The 15,486-nt window shown below is 37.5% G+C and overlaps 2 protein-coding genes across 6 annotated transcripts; one reads left to right on the top strand and one right to left on the bottom strand.

The window, feature by feature from the left end:
* The first annotated feature begins 1,103 nt into the window (after positions 1 to 1,103).
* LOC121984052 (kinesin-like protein KIN-8B) lies at positions 1,104 to 11,816 on the top strand. Of its 5 annotated transcripts, XM_042536812.1 has the most exons (19): positions 1,104 to 1,916; positions 1,996 to 2,073; positions 2,174 to 2,290; positions 2,896 to 2,981; positions 3,996 to 4,140; positions 4,239 to 4,334; positions 4,920 to 5,011; positions 5,258 to 5,359; positions 5,454 to 5,600; positions 5,662 to 5,812; positions 6,102 to 6,164; positions 6,244 to 6,489; positions 8,088 to 8,192; positions 8,261 to 8,374; positions 8,452 to 8,658; positions 8,743 to 9,030; positions 9,366 to 9,546; positions 10,775 to 11,143; positions 11,231 to 11,816. In XM_042536812.1, the coding sequence occupies exons 1-19, from the start codon at positions 1,869 to 1,871 to the stop codon at positions 11,704 to 11,706; spliced, it is 3,111 nt and encodes a 1,036-aa protein (XP_042392746.1). In that variant the 5' UTR covers positions 1,104 to 1,868; the 3' UTR covers positions 11,707 to 11,816. The 5 variants fall into 5 exon arrangements, with proteins under 5 accessions (XP_042392746.1, XP_042392744.1, XP_042392745.1 ...); XM_042536810.1 differs by having other exon boundaries at positions 8,452 to 9,030; positions 11,231 to 11,815; XM_042536811.1 differs by having other exon boundaries at positions 1,106 to 1,916; positions 6,244 to 6,480; positions 8,452 to 9,030; positions 11,231 to 11,814.
* Positions 11,817 to 13,066: 1,250 nt separating this feature from the next.
* Positions 13,067 to 14,481, bottom strand: LOC121987228 (EPIDERMAL PATTERNING FACTOR-like protein 2). The gene is made up of 3 exons (XM_042541117.1): positions 14,011 to 14,481; positions 13,898 to 13,935; positions 13,067 to 13,828 (listed from the first exon to the last, which is right to left on the bottom strand). The coding sequence occupies exons 1-3, from the start codon at positions 14,090 to 14,092 to the stop codon at positions 13,610 to 13,612; spliced, it is 339 nt and encodes a 112-aa protein (XP_042397051.1). The 5' UTR covers positions 14,093 to 14,481; the 3' UTR covers positions 13,067 to 13,609.
* Between the last annotated feature and the right edge of the window lie 1,005 nt (positions 14,482 to 15,486).

Below are 15,486 nucleotides of genomic sequence, written 5' to 3' on the forward strand. Positions count from 1 at the left end.
GTCAAATTTAAAATGAATTAAGTCCCCTATTACTATAGTCGTTCAAGTTTGATTTAGATTCGTTTTTTATAAATTTAAGTTTAGTTGGTTTATATGTTGAACTTGATCATGTAATTTTATCTGTTTCTTTTTTATTTATTATGCCAATAAGAGTTTTATTGAATTTATAAATTTATTTACTAATAATAGTGAGAAGGAGATTTATGTTGAGAGAAAGGGAAAAAAAATTGAGAGAAAGAGGAAAATAATCAGGCCCAATAGATCCGGGTTGACTTTATCATTATCTTTATATAAAAAGAATAAAATATCCAACGAGATATTTTACATCACTTAAAAATTAACCTTTTAACTTTATAATAATAGATAGTCATATTTTTTTAATTAATATTAAATATCTAATTTTTTAAACCAACTAATTTTAAAATTGAGTGAAAAGATGTATCAATTTTTCTACATATCACTACTTATATATAAACAGTTCATCATTCAATACAGTAGTAAAACTAAATTATTTTAGCTTTATCAAAGTCTCTTAATAGTTATAATTAAATTACTTTAATTTAAATAAAATATATTATAAAACAATATTATTATATAAAAAATATTAATATTTTAAAAATCACTTTATTATTGTAACCGCTAGGAAGGTAATCGATATAATAATATTAAAATAAAAATTTATTTTAGGTAAAGAATTGTTAGGGTGCAAATTTAATATATATATATTTAAAAAAACAGCGATAATGTCAAAAATTCTAGTTGACCACCTCAAATACCAAAATTTCCTTTGAAATATTTAATCAATCACCAGGACAATAAATTGGTTGTCTCCTACTATTAAAATATTTTAAGACATTATAAAAATAAATAAATAAATAAATAAATATATAATAAATCTATTTTTCAATTCATGGTTACACGTAATATTTTATATCGAACTGGACCCGACCGCGTCGGCCGAACCCACCAACTCATCATTGTGCAATCGTCGTCGACGATGGCAGTATCGTAATTTCGAGAGAAACGTCTCCCCCGGTTCGGTTGCACGGATCTTGATGAAGATGGACCGGTCGGATCATTTGGTCGTGGGGAGGTGAAGTGTTCCGGCGGAGCAGCGGAAAGGCTGCCGGTTCTCTGATTCATCGCATCTGCCGGTGCCGCCATTAAAGAAAGGAATTAATGGAGGAGCTCTCCGGGTGCTCTCAAAAGCCTCGCTCGTTTGGCGTTCATGTCGGTGGACGCTTGCGGGGGATGATGGGCTCGGCTGCTGTCTCAGTCTCGGTCTGTGTTTGATGATGGCTGTTTTTGCTTTCGGAGGTCGAGGTGTCTGACTGTCCTTGGTGTACGCGAGCTCGGGCAGCCAATGCCGGATGTTTTTGGCGTAATCTTTTTGTTCGGTCGGAGACGCAGTGCTCAGGCGTTGGCAACCTGGAGTTTCGGAGGAGAGATGCGAATTTAGGGGGGTAAATGAGTGTTGACGGTTGGCAGTCCTGCTATTTGAAGACAACGGTGCGACATTTCTCTAGCAGATTTTGTTTGATTAGGGCTTCATGCAGTGATTCTACAAAATAGAGGAAGGCGCCTGACTGTATTGTAAAGGTCAATCAATTTTGTTTTCCTAAATGATGCCGTCGTGTTTCTTTTCTGTTTGATTTCATCGCGGAGCAGTGAACCGGAAAGGGGTAGCTATTAGCTGTTATCTTTTCTCTTGAGCAAACGGATATGCATTCGCTTAGTAGTAGATTATGTGCTGGTGGAGTGATAGTTCTGATATAGAATCTGCAGTGCCTATAAAGAAATTTTTTTGCATCATATTCGGTCGGGCTATTAGCTCCAAGGAGGGTGTTCCTGGTGAAACTTGATCAGCAATGCCAAGCATTAGAGCTCCATCATCAAAAAGGACTGCAAGTCTATTGGTATGCCTTTCGATTAGTAAAAGTTTGATAATTTTTCAAAAGAGTTACTATAATGCCACATTCTGGTTTCTTTGTGTAGGTGGCAGTAAAATGTAGGCCACTGACTGAAGCAGAACAAAAGCAGTGCAGGCATATTATTCAAGTTACGGATGATAAGGTGTTAACTACAGATTATTTATGTTTTCCCTATTCTTTGTCAAGTAAAATTTTCTCTTTCTGGAGTCCAGCCGTGATGATGATTGCTTCTTACTTCACAGAGCTTAATTGTCTTAGATCCTGACCTGTCAAAGGACTATCTTGACCTCATACAAAATCGGACTAAAGAAAGAAGATATAACTTTGATCATGTATTTGGACCTGGTTGTTCCAATGTGGTATGTGCTATTTATTTATTTTCCTTGTGTTTCTGTTTTATGTATTCCTCCCTCCCCCCCTTCCCTTTTTTCTACATGTTATTTCAGAGCTCCAACTTTCTTCATGAGCTCATAACAGTATTTAATCATGCATAGCGAGCATCGGAGAGTCTGTGCAAATGTGACAGAGCTTAGCTAGATAATGCTACAAATGCATTGACACTTTTATTTTTTAAAGTTGTGAATCTAATTACTGGGATATATTCCTCAAGTGAATTGCTACATTAACTTGACCATCTCAAAGTTTCTTACATTATTAAATTTCTTTTTATCTCTTCACCAGGAAAAGGCTATTACTTTTGTATTGAGGGAGCATGCATGAATATTGCTTGTGAAAGTCACTGTTTATATTTGAGTGATGATTACATAATCGATTTTGTCAACGCATATTATCATGCTATTTTTCAAAATTTTATAAAATTTAATGCACATATATATATATATATATATAAAATGTCTCAATGTATCATAACTTTTTCATCTTTACATTATTCTCATGCGCATCAAGTTCTTTGATAGATATTTTTCTAGCATTTGTTCACTGGAATTGTTTTTGGCATGAACAGGATGTTTACCGAAACATATCATCAACCATTGCTGGTGTCATTCAAGGTCTTAATGCCACTGTATTTGCATATGGCTCAACAGGAAGGTATTTATGTTTCGATATGCGTTTCACCATCCTTTTAATTACCATCCAATTTCAATAAAAATGATTTCTAGTTATGTAATCAGGGCAGCTCTAAGTCTTTATGAACGACAAAATCAAGAGCTACATTATTTGTTTTTGTTGGAAGGGGAAGACTAAAAGCCATCCCTCTGCGTATGTTAATAAGTAGGGTAAATTACAGTGATCAGCTTATAGACATTAGGGAGAAGAGCTACAATTTCTCATGATATTTCTCATTTGGATTCTGGCAGCAATAGATCCTTATGAATGACAGAATCTACATTTTGTTTTTTGTTGGAAGGGGAAAGACCAAAAGCCTCCCCACCATGTATATTTATAAATAGGGTAAATTATATAGGTCAGGTAGGACAAACTTCAATGAGAAGAGCTACAATTTCTCACGATATCTCTCATTTGTTTTCTGATCTATTTGATTCTTTTAAGAAACAGCAAACACTGTGTAGAGATTGATGCTAAGTAACCCAAGGAACATATGGGTGGTTGAAAAAAGCTGGAATTTGTTTCATTCAAGTAATTTCCCTTCTATTCTAGCAAATAAATATTGAAATGATATCCATTTTTCCACAAAATTAGACCTAGAGAGAAAATAATTTCTCCTTTATGTATATTCCTACAATTACAAATACAATCAAATTCTAGTCCTCTCTTCAAATACACCTCGTGGCAAATGGAATTCTCCTGGACTGTTGTTTCATTTGCTAAAAATTGTGGTTAAATAAGGTAGATGTACATGACCACAAAATATATTCAGTCTCTTTATTATACAGTCAAATATCTATATGTTTGACACATCACATTTGACTATGTTGGCTTTCATTTTGCTTCTTCATGTTATTAGAATGCAAGACAACTAACAGAGCTCCTTGCTCTCAGTTTATATTCTGTTTATCATTCTCTTTGTAGGTGATTTTGACTCTTTAATAAAATTGTTCCTTCGTTGATTAAAATACGAATCTCAGATAGTCTCTTTTACAGTGGTAAAACTTACACAATGGTTGGAATCCCCAAAGACCCTGGACTCATGGTCCTTAGTTTGCATACCATATTTGATCTTATCAAGAAGGATAAGACTTCAGACATTTTTGAAGTATCTTGTACATATCTCGAAGTATATAATGAAGTATGGTTCCCCTTTCTTCACTAGTAATATTAAATGTTTATCTTTGTTGTTCTCCAACTTCACAAGCACTAAAATCATTTGACCTTCTGCAATTACAGGTTATCTATGATTTGCTTGAAAAATCTTCGGGCCATTTGGAACTTAGAGAAGATCCCCAACATGGTGTTATAGTTGCTGGTTTAAGAAGCATTAAGGTCCTTGTCCTTATCTTTGTATTTTCTATTTTGTATACATAGTACAAAAAATGCCTTTTGTAAGCAAAGCAGCAACTAGAATTGTCTTCCCCTTTTCTCTTTCTTAGTTGTTTTCTGTTATGTAAATTTAAATTTCTTAAACAATCTGAATGAATTTGCTTTAGTAGTTTTTTACGTTAAGTTTTCTTTGTATAATTAATTTTGATGGCGCAAGAGTTATTTCTTAATCTAGTTCTCTGTGTAGTTGTCCCACGGTAATCTGCTTCAGGTAGTTTGATTCTTGTAAATCTCATTGTTATTTGAATTGCCAATTGACTAAGCTGTTGTCTGTCAACCTTTTTCACTGGTTCTCCCTGACAATGGAAGTAATTTGTTTTCTTGTTGATCAAAATTCATCTGTAATGCAATAACATATTGTTTCAACCTGAAACATCAGCAATGTACCTAACCTTCTCTGCTTGGCGCCATGCTTGTATTGAAAATTTTCTCTTCATATTGTTTGTACTGTGCTATTATAATTGACTCATATGCCCTTCTGTTTTTAACAATTTTTCATATAATCTTTTAATTGTCTGCTCTCTTCAGGTTCAGTCAGCTGACAGGATTCTTGAATTGTTGAATCTTGGAAATAGTAGGCGCAAGACTGAAAGCACTGAAGCAAATGCAACCTCATCACGGTAATCTGTTATCTTTGTGCCCGTTAGTGTCATATACTACTGTACACTAGGATCCAACAGCTGAATCCTTTCTTTTCATTTAATTCTAACCAACGTGATGTTTATTGATATGAAGCTCCTTTATCCATGCTACATTGCTTATTTAATGATTCAATTCTGCCATGCACCTCCCAAAATACTCAATGATTAAGTTTCTACAGCATGCAGACCCACTATACTAATCTTTTCATAAATATTTATGTAAAGTTCGCATGCAGTACTGGAGATTAGTGTGAAAAGAAAGCAGAAAAATCAGTATCAGAGTCGGGTTCTCCGTGGAAGACTTGCATTAGTTGATCTTGCTGGCAGGTGGATGGCTACACGTAGCTTTCTATAGTTTGCCTCTTCCAACATGTTGGCGAGAAAAACTCACAACACTACTCATTATGCACTCTCCATGCAGTGAAAGGGCTTCTGAGACTAATAGCGGAGGCCATAAGTTGAGGGATGGAGCTAATATCAATAAGTCACTCCTTGCTTTGGCAAATTGCATAAATGCTCTAGGAAAGCAACAAAAGAAGGGTCTTGCATATGTCCCTTATCGCAACAGGTGCATCAATTTTTCCAATCAAAATTGTTAATCTAGTTATTGACACCAATATTGTCCACAGCAAGTTGACTCGTATCCTAAAGGATGGACTTAGTGGTAATTGCCAAACAATAATGGTTGCAACTATATCACCTGCTGACGATCAATATCACCACACTATCAATACACTGAAATATGCTGATCGAGCTAAGGAGATCAAAACCCAAGTCCATGTAAGACTGATGTTAATATTGAATTGACTTTGTCGTCATATTTTAATCTTTTTTTACTCTGTTTCTTCATGAAGATCAGTTACTAGAATTGGCAGATTGGGGGATGAAAGTTTGTGTACAGTCCTCAAGCCTTATATTTTTGAAATTACAAAGCATAAATAATAATAGCATCATATAACAGAACACTAGAATGCATTTTTTTGTACTTTTCTGGATATTCCATTTACATGACATTGACGTCCAAAGGAATGGATTTAGCTGGAATATGATGATGTTTGATCTTTCTTAGAAAAACATAGGGACAGTTGATACTCATGTTGCAGACTACCAACGGATGATTGATAGTCTCCAGGTAAACCTATTGACAGAAATATCCTTTTTTATTGGTTTAGAGATTTCTTTAGAAGTCATGGATTGATTGTGTTATGCAGATTGAGGTTTGTCGACTCAGAAAGGAGTTAGCTGAAAAGGAATCACAGTTGAGCACAAAACCTGCAGAAAGGGCTTCGGATGATGAACATTCATGTTTGAATATGTTAAGTCGTGAAACAAGTGAGAATGTACAGGAACACATAAATCTACAGAAGGCTCTGTTTGAGCTTGAAGAAACTAATATACGCAATCGCACTGAGCTTCAACGTCTTGATGATGCTATTGCCATGCAAGAGGTTACATCTGTAATGTTTCCTTGCATTTGGTCATTTGATTTCTATTTATATAAGTTAACTTTTTCTTGATAATTCATATTTGTTTGTGAATCTAGTGGTTATTCAATTACAGCTTGGAGATGCAGAGATGCACTGAGTGAATTAACATCCATAGTATCTTAGACCCGGAACCATTTTCCCTCATCTTGCTATCAAGTTGTGTATTTGATCGGAATATCCACCTTCAGCTTTTAGAAAACTATGATTCTCGAATAAATCCACAATAATATTTTTCAGATGATAGAGTTTCCCCCTTTTTTTTTCATCAACGTTCATGAATTAAAAGAAACAACGCTAGTGATCTCTCAGTCAATCTTTCTTTGGGCCATTACTATCACAGGTTGTGTATGTTATTGGTAATAGGCATTATTAGTATTAGGAGTCAAACATCCCCTATATACATTGGAGGAAACGACAAAAAAATATGAAGAATAGCAGAAAATCCAGAAACAAACAAGATAAAATAAGAGATTAATTTTTCATAGATCAAGATAATTGTTTACATTTATGGTGGCATGAAGAGTTCTTATAGTCACAAGAATAGCATGCAAGAGGATGCTTACTTCCTCTTATAATGCAACTGGTCTAGGGCATACAGTGAAAAAAATGATTGGGTATTAAAGTGAAACCCAGTCGGAGTAGGAAGACCTGATAAACAATGCAAAATAGCAGCGCCAGATAGTAAGGAGTTGAAGGTTTAAATTCTAAACAATAGAAAATTGCTTCGTCATTTATGACTTCCATGCTATGCAAGTTTTGAGTTGCAACGGGTGCTTTTGATTTTGAATATATTGACTATACCCCATTTTTATCTCTCTTTGTGCTCATGGGGCTTATGGAACCAGAGAGCAGTCTAGTAAATTAGCTATGTGGTCGACCTAAATAATCCTGTGATGCCACTTTGACAAGGTGAAGTATGTGATAATGTGAAGTCTTATATTTGTCAAGTTTTTGTTCTATGCTGTTTTTTCTTCCATTTAACCTCTTGGTAAGTGGTCCATAGAAGTCCTTGTGCAATTTGATTTATAATGAAACAAAAGAATTAGTAACACACAAACTACTATCGTCGCATAGAATTTGATTTAATCATCCCTTTATTTACTTGGCAAATGGACTTAGAATGGATGGATAAATGGACCTATCAGCATATGCTCCCTTATTTTTTATCAATCCAAATCTGGAAGATCAAAGAGGTATCAATGTTTTAAAGTTACTTTGGTTCCTATCCGTCCATCCATCCAAAGTAAATAACTTGATGACAATGCTTGGATCTCATCCATCCATCCTGTCATCATTTCATCCAACTTCAGTCATCAATTCTTTATTCGTCAAACCAAGTATGCAAATCCTTGGAGTGCTAATGCCTATTTACTGGGGCTCATTGGTCACTTAACATATTTTGTTTAAAGAAAACATTGTTCTGTCTTGTCACTGAACTTGGATGAGTTTGTGCTTTTTATGCCTTACTGATTGTTCACCTTCAACATGTTAAGTAGTGAACCTTGTAATTTAAAGATTGTAGAATGTTTAGCCATTGACTTATGCCAGTGAGCTTTCTGTATATTTAGGGAGTCGAGAAAGATGGAGCTGTTGTGCGAGCATTAAGATCAAGGAGACAAGTTATCTTGGACAACATCCGTGATAATGATGAAGCTGGTGCTGCTTATAGAAAGGTTGCCCTCAAAGAATCTTTTGAATTGACAGTTTAGTTTACTAAATAATTTTCTTTTTTTTCACACAGGATATACAGATCAATGAAAAACATCGAAATCAGCTACAAAATATGATTGATGAAGCCATCAACAACAATGGCAACAAAACATACCTCCAGATTCTTAGCCAATACCGACTTCTTGTGAGTACTAAAGCAATGTCATATTCAAATGAATGTTTTCTATAAATGATTCAATCTGACGCTTGAAAAAAATACAGGGTATGGCAAATACTGAGCTTCATTTTGAAATGGCAATGAGAGACCAAGTCATACATGATCAGAGAGAAGCAATCAGGACCCTTTGGAATTTGCTTTTGGGATTAGGACTTGACGAACAACAAATTACAGATCTGGCTGCTAAACAAGGTATCAAAATAGAAGTATCTTCTCCTCGAGCAAGTTACCTAAGCATGAAGCAATCACAAGTGGGTTACCACGCCAAAATCCCGCCATTCATACATCCTAGTTCAAACTCTCAAATATATCCTTCTAATGCTTGCATCTTCCAGCAACACCAAGGTTGTAGCTCCGTAGCTTATGTGAGGTCCCAAACCAACAGTCCTACTGTCTGCAGGGAGGAGCACTCTAGTTCTTATTATTCACACTCGCACAATCACTCACACTTATTTTCCGGATTGGGAGAAAGAGGGTCCGGCAGAAGACTGAGTCCATCATTCTATACGCCTGAAAAAACTACCCAAGATGCAAGCAGCTTCTACCCGGCAGTGAAATCTCTACCATCCTTTTGCAGCAAAGAACAGTCATCTTCTGGCAAGGATTTGTTCAATCATCCAAAGGTACTCATTTTGTTCAACATGCATGTCTCCATAGTTTGTACATCCTCATCTCTACCAGGGTGATTTTTGCTTTGCTGTTGAGTGACTTCAAGGAGAGTTAGACGACACCATCTTAAGAATTCATCCATCACCATTTTTAGTTGGGCTAGCAAACCAAGCACCTTGATTGAGCTTGAAACAATGCAGAAACAATATGAATCTGCAGTTATTAGATCAATGATCCCCCTCCCCCCCCCACATTCTATTTGTCACCCTGGATTAAGTTGTCATATTTTAACAGTTATCTCCATATAAGGATGTGATCATTTCCCTCCTAATCTCTTTGATTTTGGCAGCGAGAACCATGGTTTCCATGTAGGCAGAATCTGGAGGGTTGTTCCGTGACTGGATCGAACCACCAACACTCCTACGATGAACTAGCAAGCTATGGTGGTGCCAATTGTGGATTACATGATAATTGTCGTCTCCGCCACTCATCCACAAGGCATCCAGATTTTGTGCCATATGATACAGTCGGTATGAGGCCTTTTAATTCACCAGGGCTCTGATTGCTAGTTTTGTACATTTCTCTTCTCTTTTGTGCTATTTATCCTTAATTCCTGTACATAAGATTCTGTTGATTCTGATTTAGGCATTAGAAGGCAGTACTCTAAATTGTTACCTTTATGTTCTGTCTCTGAATGTCATCAAATTTATTTTTGTATTCAGATCACTTCAAAGTGATCATATACAATGATGATCACAATGACTCGAAGATGGATAAACCAAACAATTATAATCGATATTTAATTTCTTATATTATTATAATGCTCACATGATTATATAAAAATGATGATAGTATAGAACAAGAAATGTATAAAAGAAAATTTATCCATTAGTAATGTATTAAATGGAAATCTATTAATTAATGATAATAAAAAAAATTGGATAAGAATCTGAGCGCAATTATATAAAGACAGTTTTTTTTTTTCACAATTAAATGTTGGCAAAAAATTTAAAAGCCAAAAATAGCGAGAGTTAATTTTTGCTGATTAATATAAAGTGAAGAAACGAGAAAGAAATAATCTTAACGTATATCAATAAAATATAAGAGATTAAAAGGGGCATTCATTGTTTTTTCACAGTGTACTTAAATTCTGTCTTACTCCAACTAGTTCTAGCTCCAACTCCAGCTCCTTGCCAACTAAATTACACATATATTTCTGGATTATTATTGTTTAATTAAAGCCTTCAATAAATACCATTTTTTTATTTTTTTTAAAACTTAGAATAATCACAAATTAATTCCTCGTGATTTATTGAATATATACAATACTGACAAATTGTCTCAATATGAGATAAATCATGAATAATGTGATGTTATAAAAATTCTGAAGAAGGATCCATTATACATAATTTTATCTTATTTTTTATAACAACAATGTAATGTTATATACTTCTAAAATTAGTGATTGGAGTATTGCAAGCCAAATTTAGGGTTGATAATATAAGGTTTTGAAAGATCATTACGATCTAATTAATATTTTTTAAAAATATATATTATTAAATGGTGGTGAATAGAGGGCATGTAATAGATTTTTCAGATCGACATCAAAGATTTCAGAATTTAAATATAAATTTTGACTAAATTCTTGCCTTCAACAGGAAAATAAAAGCTGAGTACCTGCCAAAAGAAAAAAAAAATATATATATATATATTTTGCTCTGAACGTTGAATTCGTGAATTGCATTCCATATTTGGCAGGTCGTCGGACCATCTCGTCTATAAATACCCTCAACCTGAAATGGAGCAGCAAGCAGTCGCCGGAGGTAGCTAGCGGCGATGGTGAGGGGGAGGAAGACGACGAGGGGCAAGCAGAAGATCGAGATCAAGAAGATCGAGGACGAAGATGCGCGCTACATCAGCTTCTCGAAGCGCCGGAACGGGATCTACGCCAAGGCCAGCGACCTCGCCACCCTCTGCGGCGTCGAGATCGCCGTGGTCGTCTTCTCCCCCACCGGCAGGCCCCACTCCTTCGGCAGCCCCTCTGTCATGTCCATCATGGATCGATTCGTCTCCGGCGACCCCTACAGGATGCCCAACGCGATCGCCGGAATCTACCAACGAAAGCAGGTCAGTGTTAATTCGCTCGCCGCCGGCCGCCGGCCGGCGGCGCTTTTTTAAGAATAACTCTGAACTGATTTCGGTCGACGGCCGCAGATGGTGAAGGAGCTGAACCAGCAGCTGACGGAGGTGGTCAGAGAATTCGAGGAGATCAAGGCGCAGCGGGCGGCCCTGGAGCAACGCCGCGCGGAGGCCATCAAGGGCTTGGAGTGGATGGACAACATCGCCGGCATGGGCCGCCAGGAGCTCTTCAAAGCGATGGAGTTTCTCGAGAATATCAAGTTCCGCGCGGAAGCCCGATTGAGGGAGCACCTCAGCATGGCCGGCGCAGGCAACACCAGCGCGGCCGGCGGCAGAAACGCCCTTGTGCCCAGAAACGTCGACGCCTTCTCTGCACCGGCGAGCCAAACTCCCGTCCTCAGAGGTGGCGGTGGAGCTGGAGGATATGTGAACGCGACTCCCTTCAACGGAGGAGGACTTCTCGGTGCTTACAACTACATGAGCATCTTGACCTCCGTGCATCGAGGAGTATACGTCAATCCAGCTTCCATCCATGGAGGAGGCTTCCCTAACTCCCTAGCCATTAGAGGCGGCGGCGGCGGCGGCGGCGCTGCCGGCGGATATATGATTCCTCTGACAGATTCTCTTGCGGCCGCAGAGTCGGAGCCAAACCCACAAGATACAGAGCACTGCTATTCCGGCAACCTCTTCGATCGGATTTGATTGAGCTCCATCTGCAATTCCTCAAAGTTGACTCGTCTCTTGCTCCTTTTTATTTTCTGTCAAAATGGTGAAAAATGCTGGAAACTTTGCCATAGTGTTTGCTTGATTTCCTTCCTGGTTCTTACTGTAGAACTTTGATCCTTCTTTTAAAATTTTTATTTTCAGTAATCAGATATTCTCCTAGTTTGACTTGACTCCAGTCTTCCATTGAGAATATTTAGCAATATTTTTTTTTTGATAAAAGGACTTTCTTGTTTCAGTCGTTTAGTAATTTATTTTTCAAATTATGATTAGTTTCACTTTGCATTCTATGATTTTAAAAAGTTTTTATATGGAAAGTGAGTTAGTTTAGTGCATATGTGTGTGGCCACAAATAAGGAAGGGATTTTAATTAGGGAGAATTAATTACTCTCAATTTTGAGGTTTCACTTGCACTTGTTTGGGAGTTAATGGTTGTCAAATGACCCTAATTGGATTAATGTCTTTTGTTTTGTTTACTTTTGGTTTTAAATTTGAGGTTCATTTTAAGGTTTGCATTGAATCTATTGACATGAATAATGAATTCATATCAATGTTAATCCTTCAATAGCCCTAGGGTTTTGAATTCCATTTCATTCTAAGGATGTTGGTTGCTCTAGACGGATAATCATTAGTATTTTCTGATTTATTTGGCGGACGAAATGTAAGATCGGACTGTCTAATTTAAAATTAATCGAAAGATCTTCTTCTTCATAAGTTTTTAAGTTTCCTATAGCTTCCAAACACACCGATCGTGACGCTTATGCTCCGGAATGCAGCATCCATCCATGATAAACTCATAACCTTAGATATCACCATATAAGATCATCTAAAAAACCTAAAATAGAATCATATAACAAAGCATAAACCTTAATTGTCTACTCTATTGATTTGAACATCATCTCTCTAAAACCCATAGGACCATATGTCATATACCCAATATATTAATACCTCTCTTAATCCTACATTCATTTTTTTTTTTAATTAAACACTGATGTGTATGGTATTATAACACTCATCCATGATTGTGCATTGATTATAATATCATTTGGATGCTCTAATACTAGATGAACTTCCTAATCCTGTCATATCCACCACGGCCAGTCAATATTCAACACGTATGCTGATCATGCTGGGCCCGCTGCCAACCTGACCATGCAACATCATGCATGGACATTCCAATCCAACCCAGACCAACGGTCAATGGCCTCCACATAATGACCAGCAAACCACCACTTCATATTCAATTATTCCAAGTCGATCGATCTCTCTCTGTTTTATAATAATCAACAAATTTAATAATTTCCTTTCATCATCTTTTTCCTCCCCAATCTGGAATCTTGGATCAGGACAACAGAGCTAGCCACAGACAGCAGCAGCAGCAGTCTGCGTGCATGGCTGATGCCCAAAGAAAAAGAGATCCTCTTCAATTTGCTGCCACGCGATGACATCAATGAGATGCCTCATCGACGCACACATTTCGAGATCGAGATATCGCCCGCAGCTTTACTGCACCCAAATCTCGCCAGGAAGCGAGATGGATTGATTCGCTGGACATGACATTTCGTGGAGAAGGAATGGCGTGGCCGGAAAACTTGTGCCCTGTCTTGTCAACGTAGTTTCTGTCTATTTTTGATCTCCGAACAGAAGGGGAATTAAGAAGATTAAGGAAATGTAGAAAAGAAGCATCAAGCACGGTATATTATCCACAGTTGGTCGATCTCGTATAGAATTTCAAGGATTAAATATCAAGTCTCCGCACTTGCATTTCCAACTCAGGGGCTTGTAATTGGAGCCGATGTCTCCCCTCAGATCGGAGGCCATGGCCTTGTTCAGTGCTTGAGGGATCACGGGTACTTGAATTGCCTCGCAGTGGCCGCATCCTCTGCACCTCCTCTCGCACATCGGAGGCCTTGACCCAATCAAAGCTCGCACCTTTTGATCTCTAACGCCCTGCTAATTGATAGATAGACAAAGTTAATTACATAAAGCTATTGGTGTGGTAATTTCTGAGCGACTCACGCTTGCGATTTCCAGAAGCCTGAACGCTTGCAATCTCCCTACAAACAAAGCAAAGCAAAGCTTAATTATTAAAACTTTAGAGAAGGAAGAGTTCAATGTAATCAGAAGCTTGCCTTCCACTGAATGGTTGAATGCAGTGGAACCGCAGAGAAGTATGAATAAAAGGAGAGAGTTGATCCGGTGGAGAAGTCCCATTTCGAGAGAAGGGGAGTTAATTGTTCAGTGTGATCACTGCCTGTTGTATGATTTATAGCGAGAAGAAAGAGAGAGAGGAGATGATGATGGGGTCAAATAGAAGTGGAGCCAGACAGGTATGGAGTGCATTAATGAGCAAGGGAAATGAGAGGGAGTGCGAGCCAGAGTAGCATAGAAAAAGGACAAGAGTTGGCGCGGGGGCTTTACAAGCAAAGCCAGCGAAAGTTGAAAGAACAACCGCAGCTCAGCTGCGACATTGATGTCGCAAAGAAGAAAATGTAATCCCGAGCCGGATGAAAGCAGAGCAGTAAAGCGCATGGATTCCCTGCGCGCTGCAATGGAGAGGGAGGGATCGGGCATGTGCTGCGTTGGGATTCTAATTCTCGAAACGGGACGCTGCTGCTGCTAATGCTGCTGCTGCTAAGAATGCGTTTGTTTTTGTTTTCACTTGGGCATTTTATCGAACAGTTGCATGTCAATATTTTGATACTGCAAGCTCGTGCTCGACTGTGCACGCTTGTCGTTGGTGTAGCGGCAGCAGGTTGGGTCCTGCACGCGAGCAAGAAAGAAGCCCGCCGCGGTAGCCAATGAGGAAATTTGACCGCACAAATCATGTACATGGTAATATAAGATGATAAAAGATGAATATTTTAGTCCCAGCATCTTCATCAATTTGTCTCAAGATTAACATAGAAAAGATAAATTATAGATGACTATTAACTTTTGGAATAATAACTAACAGGTACATGATAATATAAGATGTGATAAAAGATGGGATCCGCTGTCCTAATATTTTCACCACATAAATTATGTACAAGAGGCTACACCCTGCTTAGAATCCTATGGAATTGACCATAGGAATTCAATTCCATAGTTTGGAATGAATTTTTGAGATGAATTTGATATGGAATTCAATTCCAATTCCATTCAAAACGTAAACAGTAAATCAGACCTCAAATGGTCAGATTTGGATAGGGAATTTATCATGAACAACTAAAATTACTTAATTGTCCTTTTAACTTAAAACTCTTTTTTCTATCTGTCGACTCTCTTGTTTTCTCCTGCTTTTCTCCCGTGCGCCGTTTCTCCTTGCGCCGAAAACTTCTCCTTGCACCGTTTCTCCCGTGCGTCACCTTCTTCATACTGCTGTCGGCCACTTTCTTCCGATCGCCATCGCTGCATTATCAATCGAAGGTATGGATGTTGTTAATTTTGTGCTTCGTTGGTTTTGGCCCTTGTTTTGTTTTGTGCTTTAATATTTAACTTGATTTTGTGCTTCGTTGATTTTGTGCTCCGTCGTCACATCATCATCTCTTCTTCCTATTCTCTAATACTTCACTTGATTATTAAATGATTAGTTATGAGGATAAAATGGTAAATATATAAGAATGAAA

Source organism: Zingiber officinale, chromosome 5B, assembly GCF_018446385.1.
Source record: "Zingiber officinale cultivar Zhangliang chromosome 5B, Zo_v1.1, whole genome shotgun sequence".
Lineage (NCBI taxonomy): Eukaryota > Viridiplantae > Streptophyta > Magnoliopsida > Zingiberales > Zingiberaceae > Zingiber > Zingiber officinale.